Raw genomic sequence first — 20,469 nt, 5'->3', positions numbered from 1 at the left:
TCTGCTTGAGAGGGCTGAAGATGAGATCAAGAAATTATGGAAAGGACTGGGAGGCAGACAAAAGCTAACTGGTTAGTAATTGTCCTTAACCATGTGTTTCTGTGCTCCACAATTATAAGGCACAAACAACAAGTCAATCAGGAAGGAACAACATCTTACTGATAATTTGAAAGCATATCATTTCTGTAGAAAGAAGATGTCAGTACTGTGAGGTCTTTGAGATGTTCGGTTAGTTTTCTTTTTGCATTGCTATCCTTCCCTTGGGGTTTTTGCTCCAAATTTCAATTTCTTCTATTCTTGGTAATATTTATGCTTGTTGCTGAGGACATTCTTGTAAATTTTGTTCTCCTTTCTATTTACTGAAGTGGAACAATCTTTGATGCGACATAAGAACAAAAGTCTAGTAACTGCAGAGTGGTTTATAATACTCTGACTCCTGATCTGAAATGTAATAGTAATTTTTAGGGGCAAAAAAAAAAGAGCCTAAAATTAGTAGGGTATTATTTTGTAATAACTTGAGAACAGCTAAGAAGTCACAAAGAAAATGTTTGTCACAGTCTTGTGTGTAGTTATCCCTTATCTTGATTTTTTTTTTTGTGGTTTAGGCTGTGCTAAAAACTATTCAAAGCATTGCAAAGTTTAAAGCAATTAAAACAAAGTTCTCATAACTGGGAGTTACCGAGCAGCACAAATTGAAGTACTATCTTTTCTGGGTAAAATATTGGATCTAGATAAAATGGTTTTCCATAATGCAAAGTCTTTCAGTATCAACATGCTTCTTGTTGATCATATTGTCTGTATACTTGGTTTTACATACTGGTTTTAATGAAAGTTTGTGGAGGTCATTCCTATCTGTTCAAGAGGACAATATCTACCCTTCTTGCTTTGAGCCTTCTAGCTCTGATCAGCCTATTTCAAATTCTGTTCTGAAATTACTGAATTTCTTAGTCTTTGTAATCTTCCTAAAGCCATGGAACAGGACATCTATTACAGATGCAAAATCTGTGGAGAAGTAAACTTCTGAAGGACTTCACTTTGTAGCATTCCCAAGAAATCTTACAGCTCTCATTAAAAAGAGTAATGTTTGATTAAATACCTTTTGTTGGAACCATTGACTTAGAAAATCTGAGTCAGTAGAAAATTTGAAAAATAAACTAGGGAAGAGCATCTCACACAGAGTGTCTGACCAGTAAGTTACATATAAGGAGACATGGTTGAAAATAGTTTTAGTTCATTTCTTTCCTCACTATAGTTTTAGTTTCTAAGTCCACTCTGCTGCAGAGTCCTTAATGAACAGGTTTTACCTTGAGGAATAGATAATCTTTGCTTCAAACAACAGAGCTCTGACAAAGGTACTTTTCCCCTGAATCAAACAACTAACTCTATGAGCAGTAGTATAAATGAGATCCAGATTCCTGTGAATTTGTGCTGTGGGTTTAATTCCTCTTACATCTAATGTGGTGCTGTTTTTTCACTCAAATTTTCTTATTGCTAGAAATATTATGACCTATTTTTAGACAGTTAAATCGCAGTCTAGCAGTTGGACATTTGAAGTTTCCTTAAAATACAGACTGTGAAGTTTCTACCTTAAAAGGCATGCTTACAGCCATTTTTTTAATCCAAAACAAAAAAAAATCCAGCTTCTATGCTTAAAACACGCTTTTATGCCTTTTAAGGCAATCCTTTTCTTGTTATTTTTTAAGTCCAGCAAAGATGGTGGCAGGAATTTAGGGTAAAATTTAACAGAGTGGTAGTCCTTACCTGCAGGTCCATTACCAGTTGCTGTCCACCAGCTTTAATAGTGGGTGTCGTAGGAGAATACAGATAGTTGGAAGACCCACAGCACTCCAGAGGGTAGAAAACAGCACTTAAATTGAGTGAGGGCTTTCATCCTAAGCATTTAACCAGTGTGTAGTGTGGAAATACCCCATAAGGGTTTCAGGCACCATAATGTAGCAGCAAATTCCAGATGTGTGAGGAAGGATATTGCTGGCTGGCTGTTGTTCATGCTGGGGCAGGGGGAAAGGAGCCAGTCTGAGAGTTGCAGAAAGAGGTCACCTGACCATTGTTGTTCTGAGAAAGCTTGCAAAGAATAAGAATAAGCAGGTCATTTGGGTTGGAGACTGTTTATCATTCTGGCTGCAAATTATTTCTCAAGGGGCAGTGATGCAAATGTGGTAAAAAACAGGTTACTCTTGGCAATTGATGTGGTTCTTGGTGGTAGATGGAGTTTCTTATGAGCAGGAGTATGCCCCATGAATAGGAGAATGGCACCAAAAAAAATCTGAGCAGATTATTTGGCTACCTAGTTATTTCTACTCACATTTTCCCTCTGATAAATCTCATATACTATTTAATATGTATGGAAACCCAGAAAAAGTAATAGTAGGCTTTAAGAAAAATCAGCAGTTCCTTTCAGCACATCCTGCTTTAAATCCTTATTTGATTAGATTGCTTATCCATGTATGTAAAAGGCAATTTATTGCAGAGAGTGACACAGCAGGCATGGCTTCTGAATCAGAAACTACATCAGAGCTTTGTACATCAGTCACATGGGCAGGCAGTGATCTGAATTTTTAATTCTGTCTTTGCTACTTGTTTTCAAACTGATGTCCTCAGCTTCAACTTTTCTAGCCCGCCACTGAGGAGATACTAAGCACTGTGGTAATACCACAGCAGTATTGTACCTAAGCTCAGAAGCATTCAGTTATGAGCAATACGTAAAATAATATTATTTCATCTGTCCCTTGACAAATAAAAGCAAGCTATTGTTATTTTATTATTCTGTTCCACTCTGCCTGTCTTGCTCTTCTGCAGCATATTCTGGATGCCACACCCACATTATGTGCCTGGAAGAGAAGGCAAACCCAGGCTGACCCCAAATCAGTGCCTGCTTTCAGATATATATAGTGTGCTGTGGATCAGGTGCTATTTTAAGCATTTATGTGCTCCAACTTAACATGACAAAATTTGAAACAGGAGACATTTGCCTCTTGACATTTGCCTTGCAAGTTCCTTTGAAGATTTTTGTAAATGTTTTTAGAAACAGGACTGGCTGCAGACTCTAGATAGTGAAGATTCTAGATCTGAAGACTTCCTTTCTTTTAACACTTCCTCTTTAATCATCAGGCCCAGTACCTGTCTGAGTGGAGAGCAAAGTTAGTGCTACCTCAGCTGTTTCTGGTCTTTCAGCATTTATTAGACTAATTTTTGGTTCCTTGCTTTTAGCTTGTAATTTTGACCTGGAGTCAGTTCACAGCCTTGCTGCATTTCTTGCCATGAGTTGAATTAGGATACTGCTCCAAATCATTCTGAAGTACCTTCTTAAGAGGTTTAATAGTATGGTGAGTTTCTTGACACAGGCTGACAGTTCAAAACCACAACCAGAGTGGTCTGGGGACTGATACTGCAAAACCAAAACGTGCTCCTGGAGGTTTTGCAAAAGCAAATTCTTTGTCTTGTCTTGTTTGGTGCCATTCCTTTTGTGATTGTTTTCTTCATCCTCTCCCTTAAAATGCTATGTTTTGAATGTGTAATTAGTAATGTCAGACTGCAGTGGGACTTCCCTGTGTCCTGTTTTGTGTAACTCTTTCTTGTTGTTCTGTCTTAAAATTTAGCTGACAGGAAGAATTCCACCTTCAAAAATGTTAAAGATGTTGAAGGAAGCAATACTTAGGATTTCTGAACCTTTATTTGAAGCTGGGTTGCCCAATCAAAGTATAAGAATAATAATAATAAAGGGAAGTTGACTTACATTGGCCATGTCAAAAGCTTGTTTAAAGGTTTCCAAGAATATTGTAATGGGATCATTCAGAATGGTGTAGTTCATATCAAGTAAGAACAGTAATTACCTTGTTACTCAATTTGAGTGTGTTAGACTAAAAAAATGTTAAAATTGCTTTTTGTTTGTGGAGGTGGCAGTTGTAGGCTGCTTAACAGGAACCAGTTCTAGACTTCCTCTAAAACTAGAGGCAGAAATACTGGTAGCATCTATTGATGCTATAACGTAATGCATCGGAATGCTTATAAATGCCTTAATTTTTTTTGCTGGCGAAGTATAACAGTGTTTTTGAGGCATGGGTGAATGAATTAGCACTCCAAGATTTATCTGCTCTGGGACAGACCATGTTCAGTGAACTGGCATAGAGAAAGACAAGGAATAGTCACTAGTGGTGCTCATCATCAGGGCAGTTGGGTTTTGCACTAACTGACCAATGTGCTTCATCTAGACAATGTAAAAAGAGCATTTGCAGTAGATGCAAAAATACATGGCTGGGGAAAGTTGGGCAATTCCTGTTCAGTTTTATACTTTCTGCCATTCTGGAGATCAATGGAATTGTCATTTCCAAATTGCCCCAGGCACTTGGCTAGTACTTTGTAAGGGAGTGTTCAATTTTGGATGCAAGGAAACATCATCTTTGCCAAAGCAGAACTATTGAATTTGCACCCTCATCTCTTTAAAACCAGCATATTTTTCTGTGACAGGAAGTATTTCATTGAGATTTGTTAGATATCTATACCACACAGAAAGTTCTCAGTAAGCTTTAGAGTTTGTGGAATTAGGACAGTAGTCTGTAGATCTTACCAAAGGTTCTGTATAACCCACCTTCTGGTTTTAAAGAGCCTCTTTGGGTGTGTCTGTGCTGTACCATACAAGCCCGAGTTTCTGCCCTTCGTGCCCATAAGTGTAATGCAACTGCAGCAAGCAGTCAAAAGCAGCCTTCAGAGAATGTGTATTTGCACAGGTGCACTGAAGTGACTTCCAGCACTAACTCTGCCTGTGCTTTCTCCCCATAATTGATTTGACATATTTATGTGTATCCAGTAACCTCAGCTTTTGAAAGAAAAATCTGAATTTTCTGTGTTTATTTACCTTTAATATTCTGCCTTGGAGGCCTGTAGCATTCAGTCAAAAAGATGCTTTGTTAGGATTCTAGCAAAAGATATATTGTTGTGTCAGTGGTTAAAAATAGCAGAGTCCTTCCACAAAAGCAAATTAATTCTGTGTTAAACTTTCCACAGCCACACTGTTGTAGATTTTTTTATGCTTAAATATTGACATATGGCCCAGGTAGAGTGCCTGGTGAGCAATTAGGACCTTTTCCACCCAAATACATCAGTTTTTAAAGAATTTGACTAATTCATATACATATAAATATATATGTATACACACACTCTTAAGCTTTTCTTCTTTTTCCCAAGTGTTGTTTTTTTCTTTAATCATCACAAGCCTATGGTCTTTACTAAGCTATCAGTTTTGCCACTTTGTTATCTTTATAAAATATTCTTAGAATTATTTAAATGCCATAAATGATGAGATGCCATTTGTTAGTGCAAGGTGGTGTATGACGTTTATGTGGGGAATCAGCCAATGTCACAGAAGCACAGAATGGCTGAGGTTGGACAGAACCTCTGGAGGATGAAAAAAAATTCATCACATTTCATTCACAAATGCTCAATTCCCTCTGCTAAAGCAAGGCCAGCCAGAGCAAATTGCCAGTCACCTCACCCTCACAGGGAAAGAGAGTTTTTTATGTTTATGTTTAAGAGACTCAGCTCTGTCTGCTAGTAAGGTATGTCCTTTGCTTCAGTGTATGAGAGAAGGGAAAAAAATCCTGATAACAAATCCAACATTTTATTTTTCTAAGCATCTCTTATTTTTTGTCAGGATTATTTAACTGTCGTAGAAAATTAGGCAGAGAATTATAGATAATTAAAATAGATATAAATGCACATCACTGATGCTGATGTTCTGAAGTGCTTTCATTAGCAATGTGCTATATCCTCCCCATCTTTTGTAGCTAAATGGGCTGTTGTGTCCTATCATGGGTACTAATGTCCTTCAGAAAAGACATGAATCTTGATTTTTGTGTGCACAAGCCCTCTTTTAATCTCATAAATATTGTGAACACGAATTCAGTGAGTAAAAGAGCCAGCTTTGTCCAGGGCTCACAGATACTGAGCAAAGGATAAATGGCTTCAGGTGACTTTGGATTGAGGTGGTTTCTTCTTAAGGGAAAGATATGGGACATCTTGTTTTCCAGTTCAGAAATTTAAACAGAATAGAAAGTTAATAGAAGTAAATAAGTTTCTAAAGAGAATATTTTCCTCTGGTTTGAATAATGCTGTTCTGTTTCAATTGCACCTCTAAAAAATCTGGTCTCATGATTCAGGTATTAGAACTGAAAACTGATAATAATTGTGGACCTGTAAGTTATAAACAAAGTAATTTTCAAATTTTCCAAGCATCTGCTTTTTCAGTGAGTATTTCAATCTTTCACTCTTAATAATTCATCTATTTGCAGGAGAGGTTTAAAGATGTTGCCTTGATTTTCTTTAGGAGTTGATGGTGAGAGCACTCTGCCCTGCATTGATAGATCCTTCTTGAAGACTTTATTTTGTGACCTTTCCATTACTTTAGCCTGAAGTATTTCTTCATAGACACTTCTCTTTTAATAGAATGTTGCCATCCCCACTACAGATCCCACAGTGAGTTCATGATCATGAAACCACTCTGGGCTCACAGTGACTACAGGCTGAGGCTGAGACAGTGTGCACTTGACAACTTCTTTGGAAGAGTCTATAGTATACCTTGTGCACAATGGAAAAAACGCATTAAACTTTGAATAATTGTCCAGTTATTGATTGTATTCTTTCCTATTTTTTTCTTATTTGATTGGATACATGTGGAAATATGGATTTGATCAAGATTTTCTTCCAAATCACCAGGGAAATTCTGTCTTGGAGAGCCTTGTCTCTGCGAGTAGTAGGGTTACAGTTATATGAAAATGTTGTATTTAAAGGAATGCATGTATAATATTAAATAGGTATACTGGATACATTTGATCTTAAAAAGCATTATAGGTCAGGATTACCTTATAGCTACATATTTGATCATAAACATCTAGTTGAATTGATTTACTGTTCTTTTGTGTCTTCAGTGAAAAGTCTAAAATCGAGCACGCAGTTTTGAGATGATACAGATAAAATATGTGGTGATACCAATTTTTTTAAAGTCTGCTTTTAGTCTTATGAAGCAGAATGGCTTCTCAGCCTTTCTCATTAGTATTTCCTGATAATTGCTTTGAGGATCTCATATGCTAATTCATCACATGCCAAATTTAAGATGTCATTGTTTTTTTTTCTTTCGGATAGATAACCAAAGTCTGAAAACATCTTCCAGTTGTCCAGCTTTCAGAGACATCTGAGAGCAGGTGACTTTCCAAATGCATAGCTCCAGTCAGAGGAGAGGCTCTGGCTTGGAGAAATGTTGCCTGCTTATGGAAATCTCATTAAACTGAGTTATTGGAGATTTTTTGATGCACTGAATATTTGTGTAATTTTTTTCATAAATAGGTCATCTTAAATCAAGTTCATGATGTCAATGTCCACGACTACTGAAGCAGCCCAAAATTGTGGGATCACAGACACTCCAGCATCTTCTGCTGTATTTGTGCTGTTGAATTATGGATTTTCTTTTCCCAGTTTACATGTTTTGGAAACATAGTTATGTCATTCAGTGTGATTCACTCTAAGATCAGATTTGTAGTAGGAGGTCTTGGATTGTGAAAGAAACAAAGGAATCATCTTAATTCTTACCTGCTGGCAAATTGCAAGTCTCCAATGAGAACCAGTTACTGGAGTAACTGTCTGCACAAGCTAATGTAGTTTCATATATAATGTATCACAGAGCTAGTGTGTCATTCCCTGAAATTGTTTTCCAGAGGGATTTAATCACTAAAGTCTGAACTGTATCACTGTGGGTAGGTATCCTGAGGAGCATAATGCTGATGGTGTACTAAATTTGTTTGAAGCATAGCTTGCTATCCAGAAGTGGAGAGAGAGGATTCACAGGTGTTTATTATGGTCAGATGTATCTGTGGTGTTATTCCTTGGCCAGTTGTTACTATTGTGATAAAAAAGGAAAAATTTGCGGAGGGTATGTGATTTTACAAAATGGCTGGGTTGGTGGAGATGTTGCAGTAATGTTCTGTCAGTTCCCATGCATGATTTCATGTGCATGGGATTACAAATGAAGTGATTGTTCATCAGTGCAACTTTCTCTTGCCTCTGATTCTCATATACTGAATTTCACTGAAAAATAAATTTTTCTGAACAGTGATACCTGGGCATGGTTTCAATTCTTGCTCTGTTCTGCTTCCTTCTTTTAGATCATGCATATGAAAGACAGTGTAAAAGGCATCAGAACTGGCCACATCCCACTTTATAGATATATTTAGTGAATTGAATGAATGTATCTCTTTAGATTACTCTGACAGTCTAGGATACATCTGGCCTAGCAAGTGCTAAAACTGCAGCTAATAAATAGGCAAAATACTTATTATCTGGAGCAGGCACTGCACAATTCAGTTTTGGTAAATTTGGATTTAAATTTTAAAATATTCACTTTTGACCGAGGGTATCAGCTGGTGGTGCCTATTTTGGGCATACCTAGAAACAGAGGCCAGACAAAATTTAAAGGATAAAAGTGGGTATATCTAATGAAGGGTCTCCAGGTACATTAAGGGCAGACAAAGCCTCCCCAAGGGGCTACACCCAAAATGGACAATGGTCATGAGTTTTTCAGACAGATATAAGTTTGGTCTGTTAGCATGTCAGGGGTTTATCCTCCAATTTCAGCTTCAGGGATTTAAGATGCCCCACTCCCCCACTGACTTATTTATACTTTTCAGGGCCTGAGGCAGGTGGTGTCCTTGGATCTTAGGCCTAGAAGGTTTTGTTTTGTCCAAAATGTGAAGAGAATTAACTAACGCTCTGTATGGAGTTCAAAGTTACACACTAATGCAGTACAGGATCTGAAAAATACAGTACCTAAAATCTTAAAGCGTCACTGCAACAAGATGATGTTCAGATTTTTATCATTTCTATGGATTATTTAGTGCTTCCAAGATCAGTACACTTCAAAAATTGTTGTGGGATTCACAGTCTGACCTTTCGAGAAAATGATGGGTAACTGACTTTTTTTTTAGATGTTAGAAACTGTCAGTTTTAGGTACAACTTCAATTTTAAATTGTATTGTGTATTGTGAGTTTGGCAAGTAAATATAATTATTTTTATCAGTAAATAAGGCCAACAGATAATTTATAAATAAAATAAATAGTTATTTTCAGAAAATAAGACAATAAAATTCTGTAGCACTCTTTCATGTAAATTTTTTTTTTTTTTTGCAGAACAGTTTCACTTATAAACCTTACAAGGTACTTAAGAGGGATAGGTACTTGGCTTTTTCTACTTTACACAAGCCTGAGCAGGAATAATGATTGCTGATTGATTTGGCAGTAATATCAATGACAATTGGTTGGGCTGTTTATTTGTTTTAATTTAGACTCCTCAGCCTATTTTAAAGTACTTAATGATATGTTAATTTGGAAACAAATGTGGAGTTAAATTTAAACTTGAAGAGTTTGTCACAGTGCCTTCTTTGGATCAGGATGATGATATACAATATATGTTCTGGATTATGGTATAATTTCAATTCAATTTTTTTCCCCAGTTATTTTTACATTTTTTTCTTGTCTACCTTCATATTAGGTTGTTTCCATGTCTTACTTGGAGAGGAACTGTTTAATTTAACCAAATTGAATGAGGAGGGGATGAGAGAAAGGGCAAGAGACAGCAGAAGCTGACAAAAAGGCATGTTGTGAAAGGGAAGAGCAGGGTCATTAATTTCTGTTAAATAACACTCAGAGATGACACAAGCTTCAATACTCTGCTTTGAAGTGAGGAGAAAATGCAGTTATTAATCAGATGACTGGCTGTTAAATACCAAAAAAATTATAAATGTGCACTTAGCTGTAGCCATATGTTGAGATTTAATTTTAATAAATAGCTAGTTTGTGTAGTTGTCAGATAACTATGGGTCTGTAGTAATTAAAGTTTCTGTCACTGATGGCAAAGTGTCATACCAGCCTTTGAGGAAAATTAGACAAAATTTCAGACCATGAGTTTCATAGCGGGCTGATGAAGTAGTGTGAAAATTGCCATGAACCTTTGCTCAGAGTGCTCAGTAATTGCATAGCCACGTACAAAACTAAATATGCATTGAAGTTCATCCCTAATGAAAAAGACACTGAGGTGATATTGAAATCAATCATTTATTGGTAGTGTTTTCTTGAATGGGATTACCCAAGCTTTAAAGACTGTTCTGTACAAGAAAACCTGTGATTCACCTGCACAAGGACAATTGCTCTGTATATTAGTTAAATATCTTTGGGGGTTTTAATGATTTAAGATAAAGTGTCTGCATGGTAGATTTAACTGAAACATTACTCCATGTAGCAGCTGACAGGAGGAAACTCACTTGGGTTGTTTTTATGATGTGATTCAGGAAACAGTAAAATCCACATGTGCTGGAATAGAAGGAGCGAGAAATAGAAATGGAAGTGTTAAAGTTATACTTTTTTTTCTTTTTTTTAGTTTAGTAGAACATGTTCTTTTTAGCATGGTTCTAATTATCGCAGCTATTCTCCAGTTCAAATGTGTTTATTTTTTCTAAAGTTAGGTTCTTAGCCATCAAGGTGTTGTCTAAGGCTATGGGATGCTTATACTCTTATTATCTTCTAGAAAAAATATTTCAGGTCAACTGTTTCATGATGCCTTAAACGTTCACTTTCTGAGAATTTGAAAAGAGCAAACTCTTTTCAACTTTCTGAACTAGTTTTTTCATACACATAAGAAATTTCTGAAATGCAGAGGGTTTTGCCTGCTACTTGCTCTTACCTAGTGGTGATATCTCTGAAGGACAGAAAATGAGAACTATGAAATGCATTTTTCCATGGTTCTTTCTCTTTCTGTCTCCCTTTAGTCCTGAGAGAGAGACACATTGCACTGGAAAAATTTCCAGACAGAAAGACCTGTGGCATAATTTCACAGGCTGTCAAGGAGGTGAGAAGAAAGCTTAGATTTGATGGCATGGTCACGTTTCTCTGTCAGTATGGATCTGAGCACTGAAGGTTGGGCTCATTTACAGTGTTTCACAGGAATGATCTACCATATCACTCCTCTTTCATCATCTTCAGAACGTGCAGGCAAGAAAGTTCACTCCTCCACCCTCCAGCAGGCAGTTCACTTTCAATAACATTCTCATCAGAATCTCTCTAAGTTATATTTGACTTGTGCTATACAAATAAATTAGTTCTGCACTGTATACCACAGAATTGTGTTTTGTAGCTTGATAATGTTGTAATTAGGACTCAAGGCAGTATGTGAACATCATGATCATCCAGTGTTTGATTCAGCATAACATCTTAAAATAACAAAATACTTGACATTCAGTGGAGCTTCAGTCTTTGTGGTAAGGCACAGGAGGTCTTGTTTTCATATTTACCAATTTGGGGGAGTTTTGAATCATACAGCTGACAAGATGCAGACACTTGAAGTTAGTTAAAACCTGACTGCATTAAATCAGTACTTTAGAAGCTAACATGACATATGGAGTTAGCCCATAAGGTAGGCGTACAATTGAAAGCTGCAGCTAAACATGCTACCTCTTACCACATTCACTGTAATAAATGATTGTGTTGATGTTGTTAGTGAATCCTAATTGTGACATAAAGCATGTGCATGATTTAAGCTGCCTTCAGACTGGATTAGGGTAACATGTGTGCCAGTGCAAATGAAGCCGTTGCTGTGACTCAATTGCTCTGTAATCTTTACTGTTAAGGAGAACAGGGAGGTTGCTGACACTTTCGGGTTTTGGCATTTTGAAAGCATATGCCCAAAAGCAAGTAACTTTGGGAAAAAACATGAGTATGTTCAGTACTGACTGAATGGTGACTGATGATAAGTGAGGCAATAAGGCTCTGCATTTGTGCGAGTTTATTTGAGCTGGTTCCAAACCATCTTTGTTGGATCAAATATATATATGTTCTACTGGCATTTTAGAAAGGAAGTTTGATGTTGGGTCAAAACTATGGCATATTATTCGGTGCCATTTTAACTAGTTCTAATTAGAGGTGTTTTGGGTATACTTCATTTCTAATCTGGTTTAAGAAGTTGGTTTTTTAGAACTCCACAATTACAATTGCCAATTTTAAAGCTGCTTTTCAAGTAAATTCAATGGTCTTGGCACATAATAGTGATTGCAGAGCTTTTCATCTAGTAGATGGGCTCCTTAAAAATGCAGCAAATAAATACTATAATTATTTCTTGAAACTTTAAACAATAAACTATGAACTAAAAAAAAATTATGGTTTGAAAGATAGCTAATGGGTTGTTGGCACTCCAGGACAGCAAGAGAAGCTGCTCCACATGAAATTCTTGTCATTATAGCTGTGCCAGTTAAGGGCTGGGAAGTGTGTCCCAGAGTTCAACACTGGAAACAATGTTGTATGACAGTAAAAGTAGATAAGGCTTTCACATACCATGACTTTTGCCACTCCAAGACTCCATCAACTTTGTTGGGATTTGTCATGGTATCTTTTCTAGCACACTGCTGTTTGCAAAGAATTGCAAATAGAACTGTGTCTTGGGGCATAGTAGACAAATAGCTTCTAAAAATTCAGTATCTACAAGAAGATTTTGTAGTAAGTTTTATTTCTTTTCTTCAGCTCTTTCTTTACTTTTGGCTCCATTTGCCTTTTTGTGGGATAAGAGAATAGTCTTAGAAGGAGTTTGGAGTGGTATTACACTTTTATCCAGTTCCCCAAACATATTTCACTTCAGTTTTTCTAGATACTGTTGTTGAGGAGTATTGACCCATGAGAAAGTGCCTGCAGTGTGGCCAAGGATGAATGAAACTTGCTTGGGTCTTATAAGAAGTCCAAGAAGCATTTTAATAAAGTACTAGAAGTGAGCCTGACTCTAATCCTGAGAGAGAAAAGGTTTAGATGCCTGAAGGAGAATTTTGAGTATCTGGGGGAGAAGCAGCAATTGTGTACCCTCACACCAAATGCAGAGCTGGTGGGAGGTTTGAGGTCCCAACTGAGTGTGGACTTTTCACATGGTCATGGTTGCTTTTGAGCACATGCTCTCAGAGAGACAGAAGGATTTGCCATCCTCTTTATTTTTCTCAATGGCAAGGCTTAGCAGAATGCTACAAGGAGATAATGAATCAAGCAAAACACACTTATTATAGGAAGATTCTCAGTTTTTGTCCTGTTAGTTTGATGTGAGATGAAAATTTTGAGGAGCAACCTAGGATCTCTCTATTTTCAGCACCTAATGATAAGATACTCACAATACAAATAAAACCCCTGAAACAGTCTTGAATGCACATCCTAGCATCCAGCTGTGTCTGTCCTCCTTGCTTATTTAGGGATTTGTCTTTTGCATGGTGGGGGGAATTGAGTTGGCAGCTGCAGATGGAGGGAGTCCTGTGTCATGGCTTTCCATTAGAATAACTGATGGTTCAAGTAGCCTTCGATACTTGGAACAACATCAGCTCTGAAAAATTGATCTTGGACTTCTCCAGTAGTATCAGTAACTGGAAATCCTAAGGCAAACTTTTTTTAGCAGTTCAATGATTGAAGCAATTGTTTGTGAATCATCTACTCAATGCAGACACAGCTGCCTCAGTGTGATGGATTCCAGCAGTTTCTATGCCAGGCACTTCCAATTTCTCACTGTCATTCAGTGTCTGATTCATCCTGTCAGATGGGCTTGACTCATGTGGCCATTGTTTCCCCGCCTGTAAAATGGATGTGATCATAATCTGCTGGTTGTATTATCTGTCTACTTCACTTGAGCTATTGTGCAGGTCAGTTCCTCTCCATGCTGTGCACCACAGCTGAGTGAAAAACAATGGAGCTAGCAAGGATGTGCTCCCACTTGGGTAGCCTTGAGAGAGACTTGAGAGTGGGATCACTCCCAGCCCTCAGAAATTAGGTTATAATGATGGTATCATGATGGGACTTTGGAGCCCCTCTCTGGCAGCCTGGCTACCCCAGCCACGCCTGTACTGTGGCCTCTCCTGAGTGCTGTACCAGTCCTGGTGCTGCTCCTCCACTGCCAGAGCTCAGGTCCTTCCTTCCTCTCTGTGCACCATTTGTCCCTTTCCAAGGGCAGGAGCTGTCTGCAGGTCACACTGAGCGAGTCAGTAGCAGAGTATGGACAGTTGTAAGGGATAGGCAGTGCCCAGGGCAAAGGAGTGGCTGGGGCACAGCTTCTCCAGCACTATCCCTTGCCACTGCTGCCTGAGCTCCAGGTCTCTACATTTACCCCACACCATCCTCTAGGGATGGGGAGAACAGCGGAAACAAGGGGAGCTGTGCCCCAAAACCATTCCAATGCCCAGGTTTTGAAAGGTCTGTGGTCACAAAGATGCTCAGAACTGTGACGATCTCTCATGTTGTCCGTGATGACATGGTATTAGTGTTCTCAGCTGCTGTCATCTGTGGCTCCCTGCAAGGCACAAGGACACCAGACTCCTTCAAGCCACTCAAATCCATCTCTCTTTTGTAAAGTTTCTTCATCCCTATCTAATGAAAATTAACATATCATGTGATAGTGCCTGCTCAGAATATCAAGGTGCTTCACCTGTCTCCCTTCTGATAAAAGGAGGTGGTTTAATTTGAAAAAAAGATTAGTGTAAGTGCAGTTTGGAGACAAAATCAGATTTAACTCCTATGATGAAGATTTAGTAGGTGTCATAAAATAGTACTGGCTTCAGTAAAATGAACGTGAAAAGAAAAACAATTCAACATGACTGACATAGACTTTCTATACTGTCTTAGTAAGTCATTGTAATAGACAAATTAAATCACAGAATTAAATTTTGTATTCACATTAGTCTTACCATCTGCTCAAGTAATTACTGTTTAAACTGGAAAATTTATTTTAAGACTTTTTTTTTTGCAAGATTCAGAACCTGTGTTTGCCCCAGAGCTGAGGTTGCAACATTTTGGGTTTTTTTTATGTTCTGAATTTAGTGTTATAGGAATAGGGTGGCAGAGAATTTAATCTGCTGTCTCAAGGTGGCCTTTGAGAGATGTATTACAGAGCAGAGCCCTACTGCATCATGGTTGATAGAGGCACTGAAGCAGTGGCTCCTCTAATGCTTGTGAGGTGATAAGGGTCCTTACTGAGGATGCTGCTGCATGGTTACATTGTGCTTCTGTGGTATGAAGCTTTGTGGTGGAAAACTGGGAGAAACATAGCATTCCAAAGTTTTTGCTGAGGTGTCTAAAGCTGTGGTGTGTTCAGAAAATTAGATTCTCCTTAATCCTTGATACTGCTAGGAAATGAGTGAGCCCCTATGGAGTGGCATAAAGGGTTTAGCAGCAGAGCAGTGATTCATGTCCCTGACTTGCTACATGGTAGAGATGTGGGTGTGAAGTAGTGACAGTCAGGGGGTCCTTAATGAAGTGCAGAGGAGACAGTCTTAATAGAAGCTGTTGTGTCATCAGCTGCCTTGTGTGTTCTCATGTGCTCACTTGCACTCTATTACAGTCTCCTTTTATAAGCTGTTTAGCTCTGTGGCACTTGCTCATTATTGGTGCCTTATTAGCAATTATTGGTCTGCATTGCAATTACTTGCTCAAATGTTCTCTTGTGCAGCAAGTTCCTTCAAAATACTTGCTAATAGTATGTTTTTTCTACAAAAACAGATGTCAGTGAAGCAGGGGGGATCAAGAATGGAATTGTAGGATAGTTTTGGTTGGAAGGGACCTTTGAAAAGTCATCTACTCCAGACCTCACTGCAATGAGCAAGGACATCTTCAACTACATCAGCTTGGTCAGAGCTTTGTCCAGCCTGGCCTTGAATGCTGCCAGGTGCAGGGCATCTACCACTACCCTCCTTGTAAAAAATTTCTTTCTTATATCTTATGTAAATTTATTCTGCTTCAATTTAAAACCATCACCCCATGTCCTGTCGCAAAAGGCCCTGATAACAAGTTTGGCCTTTCTCTCTTATAGGCCCTCTCTAAGTATTGAAAGGCCACAGTAAGGTCTTCTAAGACCTTTCTCTTCTCCAGGCTGAACAGCCTCAGCCTGTCTCAGCCTGTCTCTAAAGCAGAGGTACTTCAGCCTTCTGATCTACTCTGTGCCCCTCTGGACTCACTCCAACAAGTCCATGTCTTTTCTGCTCTGGGAGTAGAGGAACTTTGATGTGAGAAGGGAGTAGGAATAATGAAGCACACACAACCTCTGAGCTTGTTTTAACATGGAGTTGAACAGTCTGTCCTATACACCTGATGGTACTCAAAAGTGCTTTGATTGTTCTCACTTTGCTTCAAGAAAAAAACCTCCACAGTGTAGATAATTATGCATAGCTTTAGGTGCTGGTAGCTTGTAAAATAATTTGCCTGCTACTACTACTACTAGGTATCTACTACTGCTTTTTAACAAAGAACTACTTCAGTGTCATGTTGGAGTTATATATGTTTTAAAATCAAATGTCTCTTCAGATTTGAAGTATTATAATAAACTCAATTTAATACAGTGACTGCTGTGGAGATTTAGGGTTTAAGAGTTGTGATGAGCTTTGGCAGTGAGCATTTAAGAGGAAGGAGAAATTATAATGACATTCCTTCCTGTGAATCTCTCACCAGCTGACTTACAGCAGCACGCTGAGTTGAGGGGAATTGTTTTGTGCTTCCTTTCAAAGTGGTTGGGAAGAGCCAAGTAATGTATATAGCAGAGACCTGTGATCTGTTTTGTGGTGGAAATGTGGGTAGGAAACAACATTGAGCAATTCTGGTTGATGTTTCAAAACAATGCCTTAGCTGCAGTGCTTATCATGGGGTTTTGGTTATTCTGAGCCTTAATGTTTTTATTTATCGTAAGAAAACAGAATCTCACAACAGTGAATTCTTACTTGAATAGCATTAAAATATGTTCTTAGATATGCTGGCTCTTTCAGATAATTTCTGCATTAAAATTTCCTTGCAGATGAATTACTTCAGAAAGAACAAAACTACTCTGATGATGTTTTGGCCAATATGATCAGTGAACCCAGAATCAGCTATGGAAATGATGCTCTTATGCCTTCATTGACGGAAACAAAGACTACAGTTGAACTTCTTCCAGTGGATGGAGACTTCAGCCTAGATGACCTTCAGCCATGGCATCCCTTTGGAGTTGATTCTGTTCCAGCCAATACCGAAAATGAAGGTAAGAACAATAAGGGGAGAAACCACAGAACTTTCTGATCTGAGCTTTGTGGTTTCTCTCCATGTTGTTCCCTGAAAATAAGTATTTTTTTTTTTTTGTAAGTAAATGTAAGTGGGATAGAGGTTCTGAAATGTACATTTGGAACTAGTCTTCTGTGTCAGTTGTGTCTCTTTGATGGAATAGAGAGTCCTGACTAAAATCTGTAATTTAGACACACAATATGTTTCAGAGTTGAGCTTACTTGCCTTCAGAAACAACCAATAATAAATTCTAGGAGATTATTAGTAACAGTCTTATAGGATATGTGACAATGACTGAAGGAAGACAGATAAATTGTTAGACTTGTGCCATGATGAAATGAGTGTTTTATTTAAGGTAGAGCTTTTCATTTGCTGGCATGAAAATAATTACAGTTCCAGCATAATCCTAGCAGACAGACAATGTTATTTCACTCCATACACTGGTTGTATGGAATGTACTGCAGAAATGTTCCTGTGTGCACATCAGTACAGCTTGGCTAGTGAAAAGGCTTTTCCTGAGGAGTATTATATGTTGTTCGTGGACTCCTTCATTGAAGTGACTGCATGTTACCTGAATAATCCATGTAGAATCTGGAATTGGTAGTTCACTTAGGAGCCAGTAAATGAGAAACCTGAGGGACTTCGGTCATATCATTCAAGTTCCTCCTCTTGCTTTTGTTTTCCTTTGTTTAACTGCACTGTTACTAGTGCTAAGTTAATCATATCAGTGAAAGTTTGATGCTGCAAAGCCACGGTACACACAGAGCCTGGAACTGCAGAAGTCTTCTTAGGCAGATCTGTGATTTGTAGCTGCAGTGCACAGACATTAACACCCTCCTCAAGTCTTTTGAAACCACTGGCTTAGGCTGTACCTGCTCTCAGAATGAGTTCTGAGATCATCTTTATGCAGTCACTCTCATTCCAGCATGGTATGTGAGTGACTGTGAGCAGCTGGGTGTGTGGGCCATAGACATGGATTTGCCAGGTCTGGTGTTGGTGCCAGGTGAAATCAGTGGAATCAGAAATAGATTTGTGACCAAAGTTTGTCCCAAGGAGTCAGAGAAGCCTAGGAACAGGCAAAAGAAAAGACCTGCACAAAGGTCAGTGAGGCAGACATTTAGCAGATCTGAGAGGAAGAGGAGAGGCTGGTCAGGAGTAGGGCTAAAATCAGAGGACCAGGGAGTCAGCACTGCAAGTTAGGGACCAAGTAAAAGAGCAGAGCCAGAGCAAACTCAGCAGACCAGCAGGAAGAACCAGAAGGCAGGAGATGGTGACAAGGACTCCAGCTGTGTCTGAAAGACGCTTGCAGCCAAGTGGCATGCCAGGCAGTGAGAGCAGCTGGCTGGAGCATGTCAGGCACTGGCAAGGGGTACAGATGGCTCACAGGCTGGCAGGCCTCATTTTCTTGAGGAAGGAGCTGCAGCTTGCTCTAACAGGCTAGCTAGCATCAGTATCAAGGCTGTCTGCCAGGAGCAGGTCACAGTCTGGCTCATGTCTGTCCTACAGGAATTTTCAGTTGCAGCTCTTGCTCCAGTTTTTCTTCTGTAGCTGAGGCATCCAGGGCATCCGTTTCTATACCTGTTGCCTGTTTTCATAAAACATGGTGGGGATTCGTTATTTTTGATGTCTGTCCTCTTAGCTTTCAAAATACATTGATTTCAGCCACCAGGTTTAGAAGTTATTAGGTAGACAGGTGCCCCCAGACATACCCATAGTTTAATCAGACAAGTGTATTTTTCCTTCAGAATCTAATAATGAAAGGTACTTCAAAGTGAACTGAATTCCTGCAGGCATTTATACTGAGCATGGCTCTCCTTTTCAGATGTATGGCAGCAAATAAGAAACAAAAACTCTCCTGCCTGGAATACCATACTCAAGTATTAGGCCTGTGTGTTTTAATGCAGTATGTGATTTGTTGCAGCACTTATTCTTTTGTGCCTTCAAGTTATTGTGGTTTAATTTTGGGTTTTCATACTAGGATTGTATTGTATTTATCATGAAGTTATTGCAACAGTCAGTTCAGTTAGACTAACCATTATAATTGTTCAAGTATGCACAGATAGAAGTGGAAATCATTTGGTGATTTAAACCTCTTCAAGTCCTTCTTATTTCCCCTTTTACTTCTCTATACTCTACCCAAACCACAACGTTCTTAATGTGATCATACCAGAAATACATTCTTTCTTTAGAGACCATTTCTCTACCTTTGCCCATAACATCAAAGGGGCAATTTCAGAGTTTTATGTTTTTATTTTGTGTATGTCTCCCACCTCGTTGTTCCAGAATCCCAGGACTGACTGTTTGTCAGCTGTTTGTCTTCACTTCCCATGCTTGTTTTCTTCTTTGATAGTGGTCTTACTTCAGGCTTTTTCTACATTGCTTCCAAAAATGTTTTTGTCTTGTTATAATATGGTTTGGAAGTAGCAGGAAGTTAATAACAACTGACCTAATTTTCTCCTCCTCTTTTTTTTTTTCCTCTGGTGAACTGATTAAGTTAAAATACCACAACCGTCCCCCCCAAAATTTCTTATAATTAGTTCCCATGCCTTTTTCCTTCCATGGCCATGATCTAATCCCAGGTTTTGCCCAGAGATATTAACAATGTATTGGATCGGTATGTTGCCATGTAATCTTAAGGTTTCATGACTCCATTTGAAATTTTCCTAATGTAAACTGCATGTTATAAAGAACAAGCTTTATGCAAATAGTTTATTTTCCTAGGATTGCTTTTACTGACGAGTAAGTGAAAAGTCATCTAAAAATAAATAGACTTTGAAAGTCTAGCATAACTCTATTTTCTGCAAGTATATTGTAATTTGTTTTTCCTGGAGGTAGTTTCCCTGGAAATGTTGACAGAAGTTAATCTAAAGCAGCAGGTAATACACTGTATGGATGTCCAGCATACTGTGACCTACTGCAAAGTAGGTTAATGAAGAAAACACTTTCTGAGAACCATACAGAGGCACCATGAAAAATGCCAGAAAACTGTATTTCAGCAATGCAAAATGCATCTTCAGAGTGACCCCCCCAACAGCTGTGACACTCTGGCTGACACTGCCAAGCCCTCTGGGCATTTTGCCAGTGACTAACAGGGTTTGGTGGTTTACCCTTTGTATTTTAGCTTGCAGGTTACAGGGAGCCTTAGTGTCTATATTTAGTATTTATATAAGTGAGATTCCTGTAAATGTACTGTGTTATGCTTATGATTTGTTCAGTTCCTCCCTTCAACAATGTTCTTTATAGGTGAGCATCACATAGCACTCCTCACCTGCTGGTTTGTACTAGTTTGTGAGGTACTTTTACTTTTGAAAAGAGAAGTAAACATATTCTCTCTTGCTCTTCTGAGATGTATTAGTATTAGGTAAAGGTGGGAAT

The 20,469-nt window shown here is 38.5% G+C and overlaps 1 protein-coding gene across 8 annotated transcripts in view; it reads left to right on the top strand.

The window, feature by feature from the left end:
- Positions 1-20,469, top strand: part of APP (amyloid beta precursor protein) — a 160,118-nt gene that overhangs the window by 116,295 nt on the left and 23,354 nt on the right. For all 8 annotated transcript variants that reach the window (XM_062515348.1, XM_062515346.1, XM_062515345.1 and 5 more), the window contains one exon: positions 16,853-17,074. In XM_062515348.1, coding sequence (XP_062371332.1) covers positions 16,853-17,074 — 222 coding nt within the window. The remainder of the gene's footprint in view (positions 1-16,852; positions 17,075-20,469) is intronic.

This window comes from Cinclus cinclus, chromosome 2 (genome assembly GCF_963662255.1).
Source record: "Cinclus cinclus chromosome 2, bCinCin1.1, whole genome shotgun sequence".
Classification (NCBI taxonomy): domain Eukaryota; kingdom Metazoa; phylum Chordata; class Aves; order Passeriformes; family Cinclidae; genus Cinclus; species Cinclus cinclus.
The sequence above is the reverse complement of the archived record's forward strand: the minus strand, read 5'-3'. Positions and strand labels throughout refer to the sequence as shown.